The 22,624-nt window shown below is 38.6% G+C and overlaps 1 protein-coding gene across 6 annotated transcripts in view; it reads left to right on the top strand.

The window, feature by feature from the left end:
• The window catches only part of BBX (BBX high mobility group box domain containing), a 275,195-nt gene that overhangs the window by 159,584 nt on the left and 92,987 nt on the right, over positions 1 to 22,624 (top strand). For all 6 annotated transcript variants that reach the window (XM_077771915.1, XM_077771914.1, XM_077771910.1 and 3 more), the window contains 2 exons: positions 14,405 to 14,575; positions 20,401 to 20,640. In XM_077771915.1, coding sequence (XP_077628041.1) covers positions 14,414 to 14,575; positions 20,401 to 20,640 — 402 coding nt within the window. In that variant the 5' untranslated portion in view covers positions 14,405 to 14,413. The remainder of the gene's footprint in view (positions 1 to 14,404; positions 14,576 to 20,400; positions 20,641 to 22,624) is intronic.

Genomic DNA, 22,624 nt, shown 5'->3' with positions numbered 1-22,624 from the left:
ATTGAAGCTATTAGAAATTGACTTTTTCTTTTAAGGAAAAAAAAATACTTTACCATAAACTTTCTAAAAAGATGTTAGGAGAGTTTTATTGAAATGTTAGAAAAGTTAATTTTTTCTCATTGTGGGATTCTAAGAAAGCACATAGAAAGTGTTTAAAATGTTATTAATTAAAAACCAACATTGTGAAGATACACAACATTCAAAAAAGTATAGAATCCAGTTAATGAATGGTGGAAGGGGGTTGGCATAGACTGAGAAAAACAATGTGAGGAAAAATACACAAAACCGCTGTCGCAACTTTTTTAAACCCACGGATACGGGTAAGAAATTGTCATCAGTGTAAAGGCTGTATGAGGGCCGTGAAAGCTGAATTATTGTGTCTTTATCTTCCTGGTAGGAGGTGAGAAGGGGAGACAGGGGCCTGTGTACAGGAGGGGGCCGGTGGGCTCTGCAGGCTGGCTGCAGCTGAAGATATCAAGGGAAAATCAGAGCAGAGAGTGGCATAATGGGCCTTCAAGGTCATCTAGAACAACCTTCCAATGCTGTAGGCCTTTCACAGTTTTCCCACTTCGTCAGTTGCTAATTTTGTCCTTTAAAAGCCCTCGTGTTAGATGGTTCTCTTTTTGCAAGGTGAAAGCCAGGGCTAGATGCTGGGTACCTTCAGTCCCAGTCAATTATTATTATTGGCCCTCTAGTTCCCTGCTTCTCTCCATGTAAAATGAGTATGAGAAGCAAAACAGTTTTACACCACACCTGTCTCAGATCATCTTTGACCAGTTTCCTTATGAATACCAACACCATTCCAGTTCTGTTGTCCCGTCAGCATCACTTTTCCATAAGGGCCCACCAGTTCTTCTTAAGTCATGCCTGAGATTTCCGGAATAGCCAGCCACCTGACTTCCTCCCAGCTGTCTCATTTTGTGGTAAGTTGCAGACCTTACCCTGGTCTTAAATAACAACATGGCAGGGATCTGACTAGTTTTTTGGGGGGAGCTTTTCAAAGGGCCAATTTTGCTGATGCCCAGAGTAACAGAAGCCAGGTCAGAGTTGACCAAGAGTGCAGAGACAGGAAGCTCCCAGAACCTGGAGTTCACCCCTCTCTGTGTCCTTGTTGATGGGAATGAGTTCACTCACTAGTTTAAAGTTAACAGTGGGACAGATTGGGGTCATCAAAGTGAATTAAGAGAATTGCCTCAATTCTCCCAGTGGCTTTTGTAATCACCAAGAATCCAGGTGCTAAGAATGTCTTATTATTATATACTATCTATTCCCTGATGGTTTGGACATTTGTTGCACTCTATTACATGCTATCTAGTTCCCAAATTGCTTCATTATTATATAGACCTCACTTGCCAATAAGTCCTTTATTGTCCCAACTCATCTTTCATAATCAGTGTCATCTCTCTTAATACTAGTCCATTAATAGGCCCTTAAAAGGTTGACTTGGGATCATTAGGTCTTCCTCGAGCAGCTATATAAGAGCTGTAGGAATCTGCCCACCTCTCAAGTACTGATTTGGTAGGTAGTTCTCAAATCCCAACAGCTGGGAGAGCTCAGCAAGCAGAACTTTTTGATTCCTCAGTGAGCCTTACTTTCCAGTTTGAAAAATGCTTTCGTGGGATATAGATAATATGTCTGACATTTGCTGTTCAACTGTGATTTTTTAATATGCACCAGACAATGACAGGTTTTATTTATCTTTTTCCTAAAATCAGGGTGATAAAGCTTATTTATTCCAGTTGGTTCTTTCTCAAAATTCTTGCCCACATTTTTTTCTCAAACCATATATTATTACATATTTAAAAAAATCCAGTAAATACTTGGGCATATGTGTAAGGACTTTTTTTTTGTTCTAAATATGTTCTGAATTACTGCTTGTGCTTAAAAATCTGTACAACAAACATGGGAAGTTATGCGCTGCTCTAGAATTATATGGCAGATTTGTAGCGCCCTTCCATTACATGTGTTGCATGTGGAAAGGACAGGCTTTCATGATATCCGTGAAACTGTGACCTGCCTATTGTATTCGATGCAGAATGTTGAAGTTAGTTGAGAAATCACGTTATTTGTTCCACCCTGTCTTTCAGAATAATTTGATGGAGTCGCATGTGCTCTCCATCAATAAAGCATATTTGTTTTGAAAGACGCAGCACTCAGGGCTGCCAGTCATAACGACTTCTGAGAGCACTTCAGGAGCCCTAACAACAATATTTACAAAATGCAAAGTGAGGAAAAGTACACTGAGTCACAGATACACATGCTTTCTTATGCCCTGATTCTCCCCTTCCCACAGTGTATTTAGTGTGGCTAAATCCATATGAAGGACGATTTGGAAATATGAATGGAAACTTGGGAATTCTCTAGCTAAAGTAAATACCATTTGACTAATTAAATGCTAAAAAGCCTTGTAAACCAATTTCTTTCCTTCCATATAAATATATTGATTAAAAACTAAAATCAGTGATACAGTTATATGGAAGAAAATACCTGTATTTGGGGAATAAAGTTTAGAGTCCTTAGGCTTGTCCCTGGTTTACCCCTTAATGGCATTGGGAAGTATCTCTGAGGCTCCTCTCACTCAGCTGTAAAATGGGCATAATTATACTCACTTCTTAGGACTGTGTAATATTAAATAAATAGAGGTATGCAGTAAAGGCTTTGCAAATCACGAGGTGGTATGTTATGAGAGGTAGCAATTAAGGTAGCTTAAGAGGTTTAATAACTACCAATTTTTCTTACTAGAAGATGTTTAGAACTTATTAGTACAATGTATTAAAATTCCATATTATAAAGTGCTTTATTTTAAAAATCAAGACAGAATTTCATAGATATGTCAGTAAAACAACTGCCATCTCTGGGGAAGTAAAGAGTTTGGGGAGGAAAGCAGTGTGGGCTCATGGGTAGCAGTCTAGTCCCTGGCTGACTCCTGGAGCATGCAGCTCTGATCTCGGGGTCATGAGTTCAACCCCCTGCCGCAGGTAGAGTTTACTTAAAAAATAAAATTTAAATTAAGACAAAAAGAACTTAAATTAGAAATAGTCTTAGTAGAATTAAGAATCTTGCTTAGGGAGAAAAAAGATACTAAATTTGAAAATTCCTGTGTTTAACTCAGTTCTTTACTTCTCTCTAAAATCACCAAATATAATCCTTAATGATGTAGAAAAGATTTTTAAGTGACTTGCCAGGTTTGTATAGTTTATAATTCTTTATAGAGGAGCTTTTGTTTGTACCATAAAGCATTACCTGTAGGATGCCAGAAGATAAAAATTCTGCCAGCAGAGGGAGATTTATGTAAATTAGGCTGTAAGAAAAATATTCCAAGATGCCTTAGTAAACATGTATCTTGTGGGTAATGCCCACTCTCACACTGTGAATGAGAGAAAAACATAAGGAAGGAGGATACAAAAATGACTCATACTAAAATTAATACTAAAGTTTCTAACTATTTATATTTCTTGGGTGGTTTTTTAAAAGGAAAAAAGGCAAATGATATACAAACAGAAACTTCTTTTTTGTGTGTGTTAATTCTGTGATGTGAAGAACTTTTTGAAACAAATGCCATAAATTTAATGCATTTTTAAAATAAAAACAAGCTTTCAATACTTGGCACTGAGGTTAGAGCACATTCAGCCCAAACACTTGAAAAGAATATACCACCTAAAAGGAATGTAAAAGGAATGGCTGATGTTCTGAACAGGGCACTGTTCTGACTCTGAATTAGCAAATAAGTACTTTTGTATCTTATATATTAAGTCAGAAAATCAGAATATATTTAGAAAAAAAAATTTCACCAGTGGTGAAGCAAGTATAAAGCATAGTTTTGTTAATGCCAAACAAAAAATATAATTGTAGTAATGTCCCCTATGCATTCTAATTAATTTCCTTAGCAAATGTGCAGTTTGATATAGTATCAAGTTCATAAATTTTAAGCAATATTTATTAAATACATATATTCAATGCAGTATTCTGAGTAGTTGGGAATTTATTATTTTTTAATGTTTATTTTTTAAGTGTATTAATTTATTTTGAGACAGAGAGTGCATGTGCCAGCCAGCAAGCAGTGGAGGGGCAGAGAAAGAATCCTAAGCAGGCTGTGTGCTGTCAGCACAGAATCTGACATGGGGCTTAGTCTCATGAACGATGAGATCATGAGCCAAAATCAAGAGTCTGCTTAACATACAGAGCCACCCAGGCTCCCCTGAGTATTTGGTAATTTAAAGATCAGCAATATCCTATGTCCTTATAATGTGTAATCTATTAAATAATGAGTTACCTCAATTCTGGCATGCCAGAGTGTAAAGCAGGTAGGCATTGCAGAAGCTAGGATAAGCTATTTCAATAAATACTATTTATGACTACTAGAATAAGATATGTCCATGCTTTTTTACTTTGGGAAAAATTAAAATTTTTGTTTTATAGCCATTAAAAAAGAGGTTTTGCTTTATTAAGTAAAATACATTTAGCTGTAACTTACTTGCTGTCTTTTTACAGTAAAGAACAGTAGCTTAGGAAGTAGAGATTCTAAGTAGAGATATCACAGATTGTTGAATTTTTTATGAACCAATTTCTGGTTTTTTGTTTTTTGGGGTTTTTTGTTTTTTGTTTGTTTGGGGTTTTTTTTTTAAGTTATAATTAGAGATCAGAATGATGGAAGACATCCAGACCTATTACGAGTTTAAAATGAAAAAAGAAAAAAAAAAAAAAAACTAAGTCATATAAACCAAAAACAGTGTGTCAATCATTTTAGATGAAGTGTAATACATTTACTTTATTTTTTAAATGTTTACTTATTTTTGAGAGAGAGAGAGAGACAGAGAACGAGTGAGGAAGGGGCAGAGAAAAAAAAGGGAGACAAAGAATCCAAAACAGGCTTCAGGCTTCAAGCTGTCAGCGCAGAGCCTGATGTGGGGCTTAAACTCCCGAACTGTGCAATCATGACCTGAGCCTAAGTCAGATGCTTAACCAACTAAGCCACCCAGGTGCCCCTATCACATTTACTTTTTAAGAATACGTATGGTCATTCTTAAAATTTAAAGGGCTGTATGTCAACTGGTGCAGAGAAGATTAAATAATCAGTGTTCAATGATGGCTACAAGAGAATAGGGAATGGATAATCATTTCTCTTGCAAGGTCAAATTATTCATTATGAGTCGTTTTGACATCTGAATAGAAGCTGTTTCTGAACAAGTAAAATTGCCAGGTTTTCTGGTTTGGCAGTTTGAGTATGCTAGTTGATTGGGTGTTGGGAATTTCAGAGATGAAAGGTCTCAGCAGGAAGAAAGAGCCAGGCATAGTAAGGATGAAATAGAAAAGAAGCAGTAACAGTGAGGACCAGGGACAGAGTGATAGGAATAGACTACAGGGGATAGACCTGGAGCTCATTGATTGAATAAGTATTTGCCCACAATGTGCCTGGCTCTGTATCAGGCCCCGAGATACCATGGTGAATGTTATATGGCCCTTTTTCTCTGTTACATTCATTTGGGACATAAAGAAGAAAACAGGCCACTTCATTGTGGCTTATTGAGTGTAAGGTGTTGTGAGGACTCACAGGGAGCATCTCTCTCAGACTAGACAGGGCCAACAGGCCTGAGGTAAGATCCAGCCTAAGCCCTGAATGAAGCAGGATTGAGTCCCATTGCAAGCAGACAGTTGTGCGCATGCTAAGGGAGAGACCATGGCACATCCCAGGTGATGGCATGTTGGCTCCGTGTGGGCAGAGCTTTTAAGTGATAACAGAGCAGAGAAACCTGAGCCGTAAAAGCAAGCAGGGACCAAGACAGGAAGCGTCTTGTGTGTTAAATGAAGGAAAAAGGTTGGACTTTCACCTGAGGGCATTAAAGGACTAATGAAGAGTTTTCTGCAGGAGAAGAGCCTGGCAGACATTTGTGGTGTGGAGAATTAAAGTCAGCACAACTATAGTCCAGAAGAGCACACTGCTGAATCAGTGTGGTAGGGATGGAGAGGAGTGGACCACATACATGAGGCAGGAGAGTCAGAACTTGGTGAGAGGGTAGATATCAGGGCAAGAAGCCATTCCAAAGATTTGAATTTATGGGGAAGAAAAAGAAAAATGTGTTTTCTAAAGGTTTATGTCAGGGGGATGGAATGTCCAGTGCTATGCATCCAGGTAAATGGTGGAGACAGAAGCCTGCCCCAGACAAGACATTTTCTCTGAGAGGCTCCAAATCAAAGGTGTGAGTGTGAATAATAGAGAAGCCAGGGCCTGTCTGCAGTTGAAATGAGTTGGAGAGCTTTCTGGGAAATTAATCCTGGGGTTTAGAACCAAGAAGATTAGGAACCCAGTCAGAAAATAAGGTGCAAGGTAGAGCCCATGAACAGTGTTAGCACCAGGCAGGCCGGTTCTTGGCTGCTAGTCACATAGCGGGAGCTTAGGCAGTCTTCCTGGCTTGATGGCTGCAGGCCACTTTGTTCAAAAAAAGAAAAAATAAGAGGAGTAGCTAAAGGGAGGAGGGGGATTCAAAGAGGGTTTTAGCCTTGAGATTGTGGATAGACTGTAGGAGAAGGTATTAACTAGAAGGAACTGTTGACAGTTTATCAATAGTTCATCAAAGAAAGAAACTGAAACACTAGTGGCCCAGGTAGCAGGATAAGAGATTAAAAAGCACATGATGATAATGAGAGTGAGAGAAGTTGACCTTGAATCTCTGCCTTTGAGAGAAGATGGAAGAAGAAAGATGCAAGTTTTGGAATTGGCAGACTGAGAGCTTGTGGAGGTTTGGGAGACCTCCCACATACAAAGACCTTCCTGTGAACCCAAAAGCAAAGGCATTTTCTCAGAATGGCTAGCACTGTGGTGGGAAGGACAGTAGGGAAAAGTGGTGGAATGCTCTAGGGGCAGAAATTCCAGGTTCGAATCCCAGCCCCTCCTCCACGTGCTGGCAGAGTGGCTCAGGCATGTTGCTGAAGCTTTGTTGTTCTTAATTGCTTCATGTATAGTACCTTTCTCTCAGAGTTGTATCAAGGATTAGAGAAATTATTTTGTGTAAAGTGTTTATTATCCTGTAGCAAACATAATAAAGTTTCTTATTAGAAGGTAGTATTGTATAATAGGCAGGAATGAGACTCTGAAGCTGGACCTCCTGAGTTCAAATACTGGCTCTACCAGTTATGTGCTAGCATTGTGATCTTGGACATGATATAATTTACAAACATAATGTATACCTTACTAGGTGGTCAGTAAATGTGTGTCCAGCTGCATTGACAGTAAGTGAGACTCCAGTAGTTTGTCCTCTGGTGAATGAAGTTCTCACCAGTGTGATTATGTCCTACCCATATGACAAATGCATATAATAAAAAAAATCTTGTTAATTTGTAAACTAAAAAGGCAAAGTATATGTTATATGTGCTTCAGTTTTCTCATCTGTAAAGAGGAGGTAATAATTGTACCTACCTCTTAGGCTTGTTGTGATGCGTTAAAAGAATTAATATAAAGCTCTTAGTTTCTGGCCTGTAGGAAACAACATATACAGAAGCATTATATATAGAAGCATTTTATATATGCATATATATCTAATTATTACTGTTATATTCACTCATCATCGGTAGGAATTGAGGGAAACCTGAGAATTCATCATGGGAACTGTGGGTTGGTTAGCACCAAATACGACAAGTGAGAAAGAGTTGCCCATGAGCCTGAAGATCAGCCTGGGATTAAAAACTGTGTGGCAGTGTCAGACCAGGGGAGCAGCCAGCAACCTGGGGCATACCTAGAGAAGAGAAATGGAGGGGATCAGAGTCAGGGTTTGTTAGCAGACTGGTTCTGAAAGAAAAAGAGAGCTAGTGAGCTGAAGGTACTATGATCTGCTGTGTTGAGAGAGTAATGAGAGTCATTGACAAATAACCAGAGACGGGAATAAGGCTACGTAGAACGTGTCTTTGGTCTAGTATCGACGGCTGTTTGGTAGGGACTTAGATTTCATTATATTCAGTACATCGCCTTGTCAATTTGCCTGTTTCTTCTGGTCTCTCCCTTTCCCTTCTGAACAATTTTTTCTGGGATTTTACTTTACCTTCTTTGCCTATTTCCTTTTCAAGTATTACGTCTCTTCTTTTGTTTTAGCAAAACGATGTAAAAAAACAAGCCTAATTAGAAAGCAAAAAGTATTGTTTCTGTGTTTGCTTCTTCATGTATTCTCTGAGTGTCTCCCTGTCTAGCATGGGGATCTAGAAAAAAAGCATCTGGCATGTTCATTATCTTCAAGGGTCTTTGTGGGAGGATTTCACCTGAAATCATTATATTGTACAGAAAAATGATAATTGTTATATAATCAAGTATCAAAAAATACAGCACAGCCATCAAATGTGGTGGGTTATAAAGATGCTTAGGAAAGAAGGAGATAGGAATTGGGGTAAATAAAGACAGCTTTATTAGAAATGGCAGTTCAGAGAGGCTTGTAGAATAGTGAGTCAGGGGTGTCTGGTGTGCAGGTCTGGGATAGCAGAGAAAGGGCAGTGCAGAAGCATCAGGCAGATGGTGAACAGGACAGATACCTACTGGTAGGAGGGCAGAGGGGGGTGGTAAGTTGAATGGGAGGTAAGGCTGAACACTTAACTCCCACAATGCATAGCTCACCAGGTGATCAGTAAGTATGTGTTTGGCTGCACTGAGAATAAATGAGGAAGACACTCTCATGAGCTTGTCTTATCCTTTAGTTTCTTATCAGTGTGATAATTATGTCCTAACCTTTATTAATTTAGAAAGCAAATGTGTATGCTAGGCCTGTTGAAAAACCGGAATTTGGTGACTTTCTGATTATTAATGTAAACAACATAAAATTATAGGAAAACAGAAAATTAGGTTTTTTGAGGTATATTGTAGGAACATGTCCTTGCCTGTTACTGAATTCTGGGTGTAAAAAGCTTTTTCTCCATAAGCCACCCCTTCTGATGCTTTATCTCATTTAAGGTAGCTGTTGTCTATCCCTGTAGCCTAGAGCAGCATGTTAAATTAAGCTCTCCTAAGGCTAAATGTCATGGAGTGGAAGTAGTAGAGATCTTAAAATACAAACTCCTTCATGAGGTAGGGGCACAGGCACCCGAACTATACCAGTACAGCTAAGCCCTTTAAATAGTGGGTGCCTTATTAGTATTCATGAAGAGCATAAAGATAACATCTTGACAGAGTTAAAGTTTCAACCTGAAGAGCTACTGCTTTTCAGTAAGGAGTGCATTTAAAGACACTCTTTGCATGAATAGAGTAACCGAATTGCTTCTTTAATGAGAATATTACTTTATTGAGTGAGGTCTTTTTCATTTAATCTGTCTATAGTTTAGAATTGTCATTAGAATTATAATAAATAGTAAAGATGAGCACTTGTAAGGCTTTTATCTTCAAAGAATTTGAGTTAATCTAATTTGTCATTCAGTCATCAGAGATGTGCACTCACTTTTCTGCTGGAAGTGTTCACTTTCCAGCCCCTTGGTGCTCCCTTTTGGTATTTCCATGGCCCATTAGCTATTTGTCCTATGGAAAATGCTCACAGAGTCAGCAGATGGGGGACTTTCTGTTAGATCCCCCTTTCCTATGTAAGCATTTGGGCTCTTGAGTTAGGCTTCCTGGTTCTGATGCCGTCTTCTCCGCTGCTAACTGTGTGACCCTAGGCAAATTACTTAGCTCTCAGCTTCTCCACCTGGGATTCATAGTAGTACCTGCCCCACAGGGTTCTTATGAGGACTAAATGAGATAATGAACATTAAGTGCATTGGAAGTATAAATATTAGCTGCATACTAGTATTGTTTTTAAAATTATTGCTAGGGACACATCATTCTGGGAAGTTGTTATATGTAGTAAAGTGTTAGGTGAGGAAATGATAAGCAAGACTTTTTCAGGGCCTGCTGTGTACCAGGCTCAGTGCCACATCCTGGGACAGAAAAGGAAGAAACCATGGTACCTCCCATCTAGAAGTTTGCAACTTTGGTTTTTTTTTGGGGGGGAGAGGTTGGGGGTTTGGCATAGATAAAACTAACTGTAAAACACTGGTGTGCTTGACCTGTAACATCAACTATGATCAAAGAGCAGAGTGGTGGATTTTTAAGATTTTTATAGAAAGCCTTAGAGAGGAAGGACTATGTGAGCTGGACCTTGGAGGATGAAAAGAACTTTGACAGAAAATGGGAGAATGTTTGGGGGTGAGCAAGGGCCTCAGAGTTGGTGTGTTTGCCAGCTTCTCTATCACCAGGACCCCCGTGGAAAGATAGAAGCAAGGTGTGTCTTGAAAACAGCAGGACTCCCTATATAAGGAAGCTGCTTTTAAGCAGGTCAGTCTAGTTTGTGTGCAACTCTATAGCTACCACTTTGTCACTGTCTCTGGGTGGTTTTTCCTTTTCTCTGTAGACTTGAGAAAATTGTGAAGTTTTGCAGTCCTAGTTGGACCGAAGGGAGGCCTTATTTGTTGTTAGAATGTGTGGTGTCCAACACTGAGATTTCATGGGCCTCTCTTACCTTCCCCTGTCCTGTTGGGTCTGAATGTCCATTAATACAATATGGATGGGATTTTATTGGACATTTAGGATACAGTTTAAACTCTAAAATACCCCTGTGACAGCATTCAATTCACAGTGTTTTAAAGACTGAAGTGTACTGATTGCCGACGTAAGACAAGATGATAGAAAGACTAAGAGGATCTTATTCTCAAAATTTATGACTGTGCCAAGGAACTGTTTCTGACTGTATATCACTCAGACAAAGGAAAGGAAACTTTCCATCTTTCTTTTTCAGTTTCAGAGTCTGGAGATTCTGTCATCTGGGAAGCACATGGACCATGGTTAAATGGGAGACATGTGTTCTCTTTTGAACAGTATCTTCGGCTGAGTTTAAGCAAGAGAGGCTGCCAGTGAAAACCCTTACTCCCTCTAAAAAGCTTGTGGGAAAAGGGAGGATTACTAACACAAAGTGAGAGCTTCCTGAGTACCAGATTCTATGCTGGGTATTATACATAGTGTTCTCACAGTAGAAGTATTCAGTTTCAACATACGAGGAAAGATTAGCAAGATTAATAACTTTGTAACAGGTAGTTAGTGGCAGACACAGGATTCTAAATGAAGCCTGCCAGGACCTGGTATCCGTTATTTTCCTTTATTACCTGTGGTGTTTGGTTTGTGCCATTTCTTTTGTGACATTTCTTCTTTAAGATCCTCATGAAGTTTGACCTCAGTAAAGTTTTCATGAGGGGGCTTGCTTTTGAGTAATACAGTTAAGGGGCGCCTGGGTGGCTCAGTCGGTTAAGTGTCCGACTTCAGCTCAGGTCATGATCTCATGGTTTGGGAGTTCAAGCCCTTCATCAGGCACTCTGCTATCAGCACGGAGCCTGGTTCAGATCCTCTGTCCTCCTCTCTTTCTGCCCTTCCACCGCTCATACTTTCTGTCTCTCAAAAGTAAATGAACATTTAAAAATAAATTAAAAATAATAAAATAAAAACCTGAATAATAGTTAAATGAACTTTTTTTCTAATTTATCACCAGGTTGACTTGTATTTAGTTCAAAACAGTGCTTATCTAATTAGAGTCACACATCTCGGCATAGGAGGACACACATGGATTGGTTTGTTATTACAAGGTAAATAAATATTCAGTATTTTGGACCAGGACCTTTAGCTTCTGTCATTTGACAATCTCAGCAGCGTAATTTGATGATTAGAGTAAAAAAACACCTACAACTAAGAATAATCTACCTGGCAAGATTATTCAGAATTGAAGGAGAGAGAAAGTTTCCCAGATAAACAAAAATTAAAGGAGTTCATAACCACTAAATAGGACTTATAAGAAATATTAAAGAGACTTTTTTCAGTGGAAAAGAAAAGGCCATAAAAACGTTATACCTCCTGAAATATTGGGGCCACCATATGGGTGTACTTGCCACTCAAGCAGCTCATCCTAAAGTGATTAATAAGCCACAAAAATAACCATTTCCTCTTCTCTCTACACAGCATTGGTATTTCTGGAAATTGTGCCGAAGTTTAGTTGTAGATAGAATGATGAGAATTGTTAAATGGTCTATCAGTTCACGAGAAACCTTTGTTGCTTTATTAAAAGCATAGTAGATAACTAATTCCATTTAGAGTTTTCAGTAACTTCTTATACTCCTGAGGCAGCTACATGAATCATATAATTGCTTCAGAGACTCAGCAGAAGTTTCTTGCTAAAAAGGCCATAGGAACGTGTTTTTCTTTTCCTCTCCCTCCTCCTTTTGACTAGACATAGCTTTTAATAAATTGATGAAGATTTTTATCAAGATGAGGATTAAAAATTTTTTTTTATTAAAATGAAGATTTTACTGCAGCACAAGAAATAATCTGATTATCAATACTGGAATGATTGAATAAATTGAAATACATTTTTATTTTGGAATATTCTGTAGTTATTTAAAATGAGGAAAGACAGGGTGTATTGACTGAAGTGAACATGATCTATGCAAAATAAAGTTTCTAAATGGTTATGGTGTATTTGTATATAAAAGAAGATACAGAATGATATAGTGCCTGCGGTTACTAAAATTGGCCAAAGGATAGGCAAACAGGTTAGAGGTGGACGATCATTGACAGAAGAGAATCCAGAAATAGATATGTACACATAATGTAGTTTATGATAAAAGGGCCATTACAAAGGAATGGGGGAAAGCTGGATTATTTAATAAAGCTGTTGGGAGAGTTGGCTAGTTATTTGGGAAAAAATAAGAATAAGCTAGATCCTTATTTCCTTTATCAGAATGAATTACAGATTGGTCCAGTATTGAAATTCTTTTTTATAATGAAGTCATTCCAATTCTAGAGGGAAATATTAATGAGTTTTAAAAATTTTTGAAATGAGGAAGACCTAAGCATGAAACATGAAACAATAAAAGACAGGATAAATTTGCCTATACCATGTTGTTTCAAAGGCTTTAGACAAGGATGAATCTTGAAACTTAATGAAAACCTAGTTTTAGCAACATGGCATTAGAAGTTTATTGATACCACTTTGCAAGCATTTAGACCAATGCACACTTTTACTGACCAAAAACACTATGCTATTCTGTGATTTCAGCAACTGTGCTTGTGTTTGTGATTGTTAGCATGAACCATTTAAGTTGATAGCATTTGGGTGTATTTGAAATTTTTCATGAGTGTGTATGGACAATAATTTGTATATTTTTACTTAAAATGAATGAGAACTATTGAACTAGGAAAATACTGTGAGAATGCTTATAAGAAATTGACATGTGTGGGTTACCTCTGGGCTGTGGTGCTGGGTGTGATGGAGAAGGCAAACCTCATTTTGTGCTATTTTTACTAAATATGAATGTGCATTGTTTTTGTCATTAAGAAAAAGATTTTTTTTCCCCAAGTCATCCAAAAGTAAGTTTCTGGGCTTTGAAAGATTTTGTCACACCATAGGTTGGTCATTGTTTAGCTATTTCAGCCAATCACCTTTTGGGGGAAAAGCAAGAACAAAAAGCCTAGGGAGCAAACTGTTGTTACTGGATTTGGGTGCATAAGTAATGAAGAGATGCAAAATACTTATGATTATGTGTGTCACAGATGGGGACAGAGGGTGCTCATCTCACTAAGTGACCTACGGTGACTTCATGCACTGGATTCTTGGAGGCTGCACACAGCTACTTTTTAAAACTTGTGTGTCAGGGCGGCTGGGTGGCTCAGTCGGTTAAGCATCCAACTTCTTCAGGTCATGATCTCACGGTTCGTGGGTTCGAGCCCTGCGTCGGGCTCTGTGCTGACAGCCAGCTCAGAGCCTGTTGCCTGCTTCGGATTCCATGTCTCCCTCTCTCTCTCTGACCCTCCCCTGCTCACACTGTCTCTCTCTCTCTCTCAGAAATAAATAAAAAACATTTAAAAATTTTTTTAATTGTGTGTCATCTTGTGAAATAGTTTTATTTTAATCCAAACATTTAATTCTTACAAAGTATTCATTCTGCTTACTAATACTCCAAGCTCAGATTTATCATAGTGTAAAGTGCAAAATTCATGTAAATTATTGTAATAAAATGGGAGCCATTGGAGAATGTATGAAGGGCTACCTCTTCTCTCCATCTTTTCAGTCTTCTGATGCACAGCTTTGAGAAACTCTACCCTGAGTAAGTGTGAACAGGTGACAATAACGTGTAGGCATCCTGCTGCTGTCTCTGGGTTTTGAGTCCTGAAGTTATGGAGTGGAAGGAAGAAGATTTCACAAAAGGCAAATTTTATTAGCTCCAGTCAGCCAACTAAAATGAATGTTTGATTATGTACTTAGAATTCTTACTGAATCCAGTAAATGCCTGAGCTGGCAGATACTTTAGTCATTAAAACTATAATCCAATTAAAGCTAAGGAAGCTAAATAAACAAATTTTAATCAAATTTACTTTGATTTCTCCCTGTTTCTCTTCCTTTTTTCCTTACCACAGGTCACAGTAATGAAAGGCAGTAATAGAAATAAAGATCATTCAGCAGACGGAGAAGGGGCTGGAAAACGACCAAAACGAAAGTGTCTTCAGTGGCATCCATTGCTAGCAAAGAAACTGCTTGACTTTTCAGAAGAGGAGGAAGAGGAAGACGAAGAGGAGGATATTGATAAGGTAATTCTTCTGTTTAACACAGAAGTTTTGAGTATTCATTCTAGAAACTACAGTGGTTGGTGAGAAAGATGCATTTCTAAAAGTCTCTATGACTTGAATCCTATTTAACTACTCAATTTATATTTTTATTACAGATATTGAGGGCTCCTAAAGTATCTATACCTCCTAATAGCTAAGACAGAAACACATCCTTCGTCAGTGGTATTTCTGTCTATTAAGTAATGATTTTCAGGCATCACTCATGTGCAGTGGAGATGGGGGTATTTATAAAATTTGATGCACTGTGTGGCACCTGCCTCTGTGGGCAGCTTCACGGCCACTCTGGCCCTCATCTCCGCCGCCTTCATGGCACCTGGCTGTTTTCACCCCCACCAGTCCTCTGTGGTCAGTCAGTCCTCCACGTCTCCTCTCTGGTCTCATGCTTGAGCAGCCAGCTCTCATTTAGAAAGTCACACAACCATGCAGGTGACTTTAGAAAGCCACACATTCCTCCAGGTCTAGGCAGAACTGGTTCCTCCTCCTCGTCCTCCTCCTCATTCAGCTCTCAGCACAAGGACTGCCTCCCCAAGAGACGGGACCTCATCATCTCAGGTGACCCTCCCACCCAGCTCATTCTGTGTCCAAGGATTTCCTTCCTGGCATTTCTTACCATTTAACTTGCGCTTAGGTGTATACCTGTAGGCCTGTCTTGCCAGACTAAAATATAAGCTCAGTAAGAGCAGAGGTCTTGCCCCGAATATCCCCCTCTTACTGTTTGGAGCCTAGGATGGTACCTGGCACATAGCGGGTATTGAATAGATATATGTTCAGTGGAAGAATAAATGAGTACGTATTTCGTGTCTCTACAACTTTTGTAAACATGGTTTTAGTATTCTTCAGACCTTTGACATCCATTCAGTCTTTTGTTCTGTGCTTGGGTCAGCTTCCATTTCTTTTTCTGTTTTTTTCTGTTTCTCAGACATCTTATCTGGATCCCCTTTATAGTCTCTCTGATTGTTGACCTTTTTCTCCTCTTTTACCGAGAGAACAGAAGCCACCAGAAATGACTCCTTCATCTTCCTCTACTCACCTGTGTACACTTATTTCACTCATCCATCTTTTCTTCCCCCTTCTTTTTTCAGAGAAACTAGAATTACTCATTCTATTTGAGGACATGGCCAACTTTATAGTGATTTGATCATTCTCACACCTTTGTGCCTGTTGCTCACTTGTCCTAGAAGCTGTTTGCTGTTTCTCTTCCTAGTCCCAGCCTCTACTTCCTAGTTTCTTTCACTTGATGTCCCTTCATTATTCTGCCCTCAAATATTGGTGTTCTCTGGGCTTTAAAAAAAATTAGTTTCTTTTTTGAGAGAAAAAGAATGAGCAAGGGAGAGGCAGAGAGAGACAGAGAGAGAGAGAATCCCAAGCAGGTTCCGCACTGTTTGCACAGAGCCCAGTGCAGTGTTCAAACTCATGGACCTTGAGATCATACCTGAACAGAAACCAAGACTTGGATCCTTAAGCCCAACTGAGCCACCCAAGTGTCCCACCCTGGGCTTCTTAATTTTGTTCTCAATCCTTAAATTCTAAACTCAACATTTTTGAGTGTTTATTTGACATATCCACTTAGATCTCAAATCAGAACCTCTATTTGAATGTGTTTAAAATGAAGCTTTGAACCTTATTATCCTGTATCTTCCCTTTCTCGTTAAATGAGAGGCCCCAACTTTCCATTTGGTGAGACCAGAAAGCTCATCTGTTTTCTTTTGCTCAAGTCTCATATGCACCCATCCATCCATCAGCATATTCTCAAGCCATACCTTCTACATAGGTTCTCAGTTTGACTCCTCCTTAGCAAGGTTACCATGGCCTCCTTGGTGCAAGCCACCACCATTTCTTGTGCAGATTAGTATGTATTCTGCCTCTCTCCCTGTCTCTGTTCTTACCTTTCCATGTGTTTTCTCAACATCACAGCCAGAGGGATCTGTTCAGAAGGAAAGGCTAGCTATGCTGTTCTTCGGCTTCATGAAGACGAGGAGTTTGTATGCTTATGGATTTACCACCTAGAACAGTATCTGGTCCCTGTCAGCTCCCCAGTACACAGTTACTGAGTCAAAGAATGGAATCATTGAATTCCCTTCTCTTTTCAGTCCACACTTGGTGATCTCATCCACTTTTCTAGTCTTGCTTTCTTTGTATTCATACCTCAGTTCATAATCCCAGCTAAGACTTCTCTGCTGAGAACCATCTGACATTTAGCTACCTGGTACTGATCTTTCTGCTCCCCACCCCATCTAATTTCTCTCCTTTGAGAAAAAGCACTCTCTGTTGTGTATGAAGGAATCTTGCCACTGAAGCGAGAAGCACTCTTCTTTGTTTAACCGACACCAGCTCTCTTGGCTCTACCTCATAAATAAATATTGTCTCTGTTCTCACTTCTTAATTCTCATCATTACAGCCTTGATTCAGCCTTGTCACCTTTCTTACCTGGACAGCGGGAACAAACTTTGAAATGGTTTCTCTAGTGTGGGTTGCTTCTAGTTTTGATATTATAATTCATGCTTTACACTGCTGACAGGAGTTATCTTAAAATACATATCTGGCGATATCTCTCCTGTGCTTAAAACCACTCATGGCTCTCCATTGCATCCATCTGTGGTTTCCGTATCCTGGTCTAGCATGCGTGTTGATGTGTTATAAAGTATACTTGGCCCTGGTGAAAGAAAAATTTAAGTCCAGATAGAGAGTTTTTTACTTTTATATAATTTTATTTATTTATTTATTCATATTTTGGTTAGTTAATTTAATGAAATAATTGTAACATTAAACAATAGTTACCATCATTTTTTTAAATGTTCATATTTGGCAAAATAAATAACCTGTGGTAAAATATGATAACCTATGTTGTTCCCCCTAAGGTTTTTTGGTTTTTTAGTTTTATGGTTTTGTTTTGTTTTTTTACAGTCTAAAACTACTTATTTATAGGATTAAATGCATGTTATCTGACATGACATAGCACATCCTTCTTGAAGTGTGCTCATACTTATTTCTCCAACCTCATGTCCTGGGTCCCTTTTGTAATCTTATATCTATCATTTCTATTGAACTGTACACCAATCAGTAGTCATCAAGCCTTAATCCTTTCTCGTTTTCTGTGTCTCCCCATTGACTACCTGACCCATTCTGATTCAACTTTCAGAATCTGGCTCAGAAAACATGTTTTCTAGGGAGACTTTGGTGTGCTTCCACCAATCCACAAGTGCTTCATTGTAACACTGGCTTCTTGTAATAGTCATTGTACTGCTTTTTTTTTTAGTGTTTTTTATTTATTTCTGAGAAAGAGAGAGACAGCGTGAGCAGGGGAGGGTCAGAGAGAGGGAAACACTGAATCCGAAGACAGGCTCCAGGCTCTCAGTACAGAGCCCGACGCAAGGCTCGAACCCACGAGCCGTGAGATCATGACCTGAGCCAAAGTCAGATGCTTAACCAACTGAGCCACCCAGGCGCCCCCATCATACTGCTTTTTTTTTTTTTTTTTTAATATTTTTATTTATTTCTAGGAGAGAGAGAGACAGCGTGAGCAGGGGAGGGTCAGAGAGAGAGGGAGACACAGACTCTGAAACAGGCTCCAGGCTCTGAGCTGGCAGTCAGCACAGAGCCCAACGCGGGGCTCAAACCCACCAACCGCGAGATCATGACCTAAGCGAAAGTCGGACGCTTAACTGACTAAGCCACCCAGGCGCCCCCATACTGCTTTTTAATTAATTTGCTTTGCTTTTCTTTCTCTCCCCCTGGCCTCCCCAAACAGTAAGCTCCTTGGTCTGGGATCTTGTCTTATTTATCTTTTTTTCCAGCTCTTGGCTTGAGTTTTATAATTTAGTAACTGAATCAAAAGTTACTCTTTTCTGAAGGGACAATATAGTTATTTCCTCAACCTACATAATACACTTTTTATGTCTTGATGTTCCTATAGCTTCTTAGTTTCAGAATGCTAAATAAATATTCCTTATTATTTAGCATTCAGAATGCTAAATAAATACTCCTTGAAAATGCAAATCATTGTTAATGATTGTATACATAATGAGGAAACCAAATCTATACTCTTCACTCCCAATAATAATGTCTAGTGTATTTCCAAATCAGATAGCTACGACTTCAAGATTGTTACACCATATTATTTTGTTTGAAGATAATTGATGGTTAGTTAAATGCATTTGCAATACTTAATTTAAACTTAAAAGACTTTTTAAAAATACCAAATTGGATTAAGCTAGTGATTCATCCTAGAGTATCTATAGCAGTTTCCCAATAAAACATGATGTAAAAGAACACAGTTGCCTTACAGAAGTGATTCTCAGAGTGTGATCTTCAGACCAGCAGCATCAACATCACCTGGGAACTTGTTACAAGGCCCACTCCAGACCTACAGAATTGGAAACTCTGGGAAAGGGACCCAATAATCTGTGTTTCATTTAACAAGACCTTCAGGGATTCTACTGCCTACTCAAATTGAAGAAGTAATGCTCTACTATATAATGCAGACTAACAACTACCTTAGTCCTTCCTGATTTTATCTATGAAACAAGGAACTAACAACCTAGCTTTAGTAAGCTTTCTGGACTTCTGCTTGTGGTTGTACTGTTTTCAAGAAATCGCATAGAATCATATTTCAGCCTTAGAAGATCTTTAACAGCCCTAATATATTCTGAGATTCTATGATCAGAGGTATCTGCAGCCATGTGCAAGAAGTATGCAAGAGATTAGAAGCAGAAAGACTAGGCCGGAGCATCAGGGTGGCTCAGTCAGTTGAGGTCCAGCTTCGGCTCAGGCCATTATCTCATGTTCATGAGTTCAGGCCCCACATCACGCTGGCTGCTGTCAGCATGGAGCCTGCTTTGGATCCTCTGTCCCCTCTCTTGCCCTACACTACTTATTGTCTCTATTCTCTCTCTCTCAAAAAGAATAAATTAACACTTTAAAAATACGAGCAAAAATAAAATGAAGCAGAAACACTAGGTCATAGGCTCAGGCAGTGGTAATGACAGTTATACAGATGGAATGGGTGGGATCAGAGCTTTGTAGAAGTCCTTGAAGACTGTGAATTGAATGAAATGCTGAAGAAAAGGGGGGATTCAGAATCTATTGTGAAGGTTTAAGCCTAGGCGAATTTACTCCTGTCATCATAGCATTTCACCAAACGATATTTACAAGCTTGAAAATTTACTATGTAGTTCTTCCTTCAAATAATGTTCAATGTCTATTTTGATTTTTACAGTAGGAGGTTCCACTTGTGATGTGCATATATTACATTTTTATTACCTACTTTTATGTTAAACACTTTCATATTATTAGCTGTAGAAAAGCACTTTCCAAACAGGAGAAACAACCAATATTCATGTATTCTTTTGTGTGTGAATGTTGTTGTTAATCTTGAGATGGATATTTCACAGTATGGGTTTATTTATTTATTGGGCAGTTAGTTAGGTACTGATATTACACCAGACATTGAGCTAGATGCTGTGATTGTAAAGGTAAATAACTTTTGTCCTCAAAGAGTTCACTGTTTAGTAGGGGGTGTGGGGGGGGTGGAATGTAAACAATTGTAACATGATATAATATATTTTGTAATAGAGACATGCACAGGTTGCTATAGAAACTAAGCAGAATACATTGTATGTTGGTTATCAACCACTAATAGTTGTTGATGATTAATTTTTTTTTCCAATTTGTAAGTTGTTTAAATGGAGGTAAGAAAAAAAACACAATTTGGAAACCAAAACTAATTGTTAAAACAAAATTGTCCAGGATGTGTTAAACATCTGTCTTTTGTTTTGGTTGGTTAATAGGTTCAACTCCTTGGGGCTGATGGCCTAGAGCAAGATGTTGGTGAGACTGATGATGAATCACCAGAACAGCGAGCCCGGAGACCAATGAATGCATTTCTTTTATTTTGCAAACGTCATCGCTCCCTTGTAAGACAGGAACACCCCCGGCTTGATAACCGAGGTGCTACCAAGATTCTGGCTGATTGGTGGGCTGTTCTAGATCCAAAGGAAAAGCAGAAATACACAGACATGGCCAAGGAGGTAGGTTACGATGACAAGGTTGTATGGTGGTCGTGAGCAACCAATCCCATACTCCTGTCAAGAAATATGGGGTCCCTGCTGAAGGTCTAGCAGCACAAAGGTGAATCCTGAATCAAGTGTTAAGTAAAAACATAAGAGCTTTGTTTCTGTTCCTGAATTCCAGGCCCACCTTGCCAATGTTGATGGAAGTGCCAATCAATTACCAAGGTTATTCATTGTGTATGCTTCACAGATTGATGTGAAGGGTTGATTTTTATGAATGGTAATTTTTTAATTATGAATGGTGGTTTTTAAAAAATTTTTTCTAGGAACCCAGTTTCTGCTCTCAGGGAATGCCCATGGTAAAGATAATAATAATCTTAGGTTACTCTAGTTGTGTCATGAGAAAGACTCTTGATCTAGTCCCAATGCTAAATAACCTTGTGACGGGGCGCCTGGGTGGCTTAGTCAGTTAAGCGTCCGACTTTCGCTTAGGTCATGATCTCGCGGTTGGTGGGTTCGAGCCCCGCGTCGGGCTCTGTGCTGACTGCCAGCTCGGAGCCTGGAGCCTGTTTCAGTCTGTGACTCCCTCTCTCTCTGACCCTCCCCTGTTCACGCTGTCTCTCTCTCTCCTAGAAATAAATAAAACATTTAAAAAATAAAAAAAAAATAACCTTGTGACAGTATCTAAATCAATCTCTGGGTCTCAGCTTTTTTTTTTTTTTTTTTAAATGTTCTTAAAATGAGGAAATTGGCCAAAAATTTCTTTCCTTCCCAGTTCTTTTTTTTTTTTTTTAATAAGCACAATTATTAAAAGATGTGCTTTGATTTGTTTCTGTTCTGTAGGTATTGCAGCATGAATATTTAAAACCAGTAAAGGCAGTGAAACATGATAAATTGTGGTAGTGCGGGCATGTAAACACTGTATAGGCAGAAACACTTCCATGCAGGAAGGCTGTTTCAAGAGGTGGGACATTAATCAATTCTGAAACCATATCAGTGACTAAATTCCTTCAAAAATTGTATACCAGTCTGCTTTTAAATTACTCTGAAATTAATGTGAGTTCATCATGCTTTTAAAATGTATTATGTAATGGATTTAGCAAATGAAGGAAACGCAAAGCAATATCGTTATTAGGTTAGACTTGAAAGGAGTGATTCTCACATTGTTCCTTCAGCCTTGTAACTTGAAAACAATCTTGATTCATGAAAATCCCTGCCACCCAAACATTTCATTAAGTTCTATGAAAAGTTGAACCAGCAGGGGACAAATAATAGAGTTTCAAGTGACCCATTTTGTTAGACATCTCAGTATGTGGAAAAATAATTCTTTCAATTGCTGTGGTTTTATAGAGTTGCTTATCAGGGTAACATGTAACATAAACATGTCTTATATAGTGTTAAAGCCTATTTGAATCCAGAGTATATGATTAGCCTAGTCATTATGTAATTAATGATGACATAAGGCTTTGTGAATTGGCTATTGTTAAAGGCAGATTTCCACTATGTAGGGCATCTGGAAAATTAAAATCAATTCCAGTAGCCTACATGGTTTTAAATGTTTCAACAGATTTCAACTAGTATAACAGTAATTAACAGTAGCACTTTCCCGTTAGATAGCCTTATATTTTTTATAGTCATGTTTATATGGTAAAATAAACAATTATCTAAAACCTCATAGGGAACCGCATTAGCTTCCTATAATTAAACACTTGAGTTTGTTTTTGGATTGTTTTTTTTTGATAACATGTAGCCTATCCCAAGTATATTGTTTGCCTTTTCTTAAATACTGCTAATTTACAAACCCAATAGGTGGCCACTTTTAAGAGGAGGAAATATTATTTTCATATAGAAATCTCTTACTAATTACTTAATTAGGTTCATAATATTTGCCCTTGGTGGCACCGTAATGAAATCTGTTAAGGTGGCCTCCTGCAATCTACTACAAGCGGACGTGGATCTTCCACCTTGCAACTGGCCTTGTTTACAGTTGCTCTTAGGAAAT

Source organism: Crocuta crocuta, unplaced genomic scaffold (genome assembly GCF_008692635.1).
Source record: "Crocuta crocuta isolate KB4526 unplaced genomic scaffold, BGI_CrCroc_1.0 scaffold56, whole genome shotgun sequence".
NCBI lineage: Eukaryota > Metazoa > Chordata > Mammalia > Carnivora > Hyaenidae > Crocuta > Crocuta crocuta.
The sequence above is the reverse complement of the archived record's forward strand: the minus strand, read 5'-3'. Positions and strand labels throughout refer to the sequence as shown.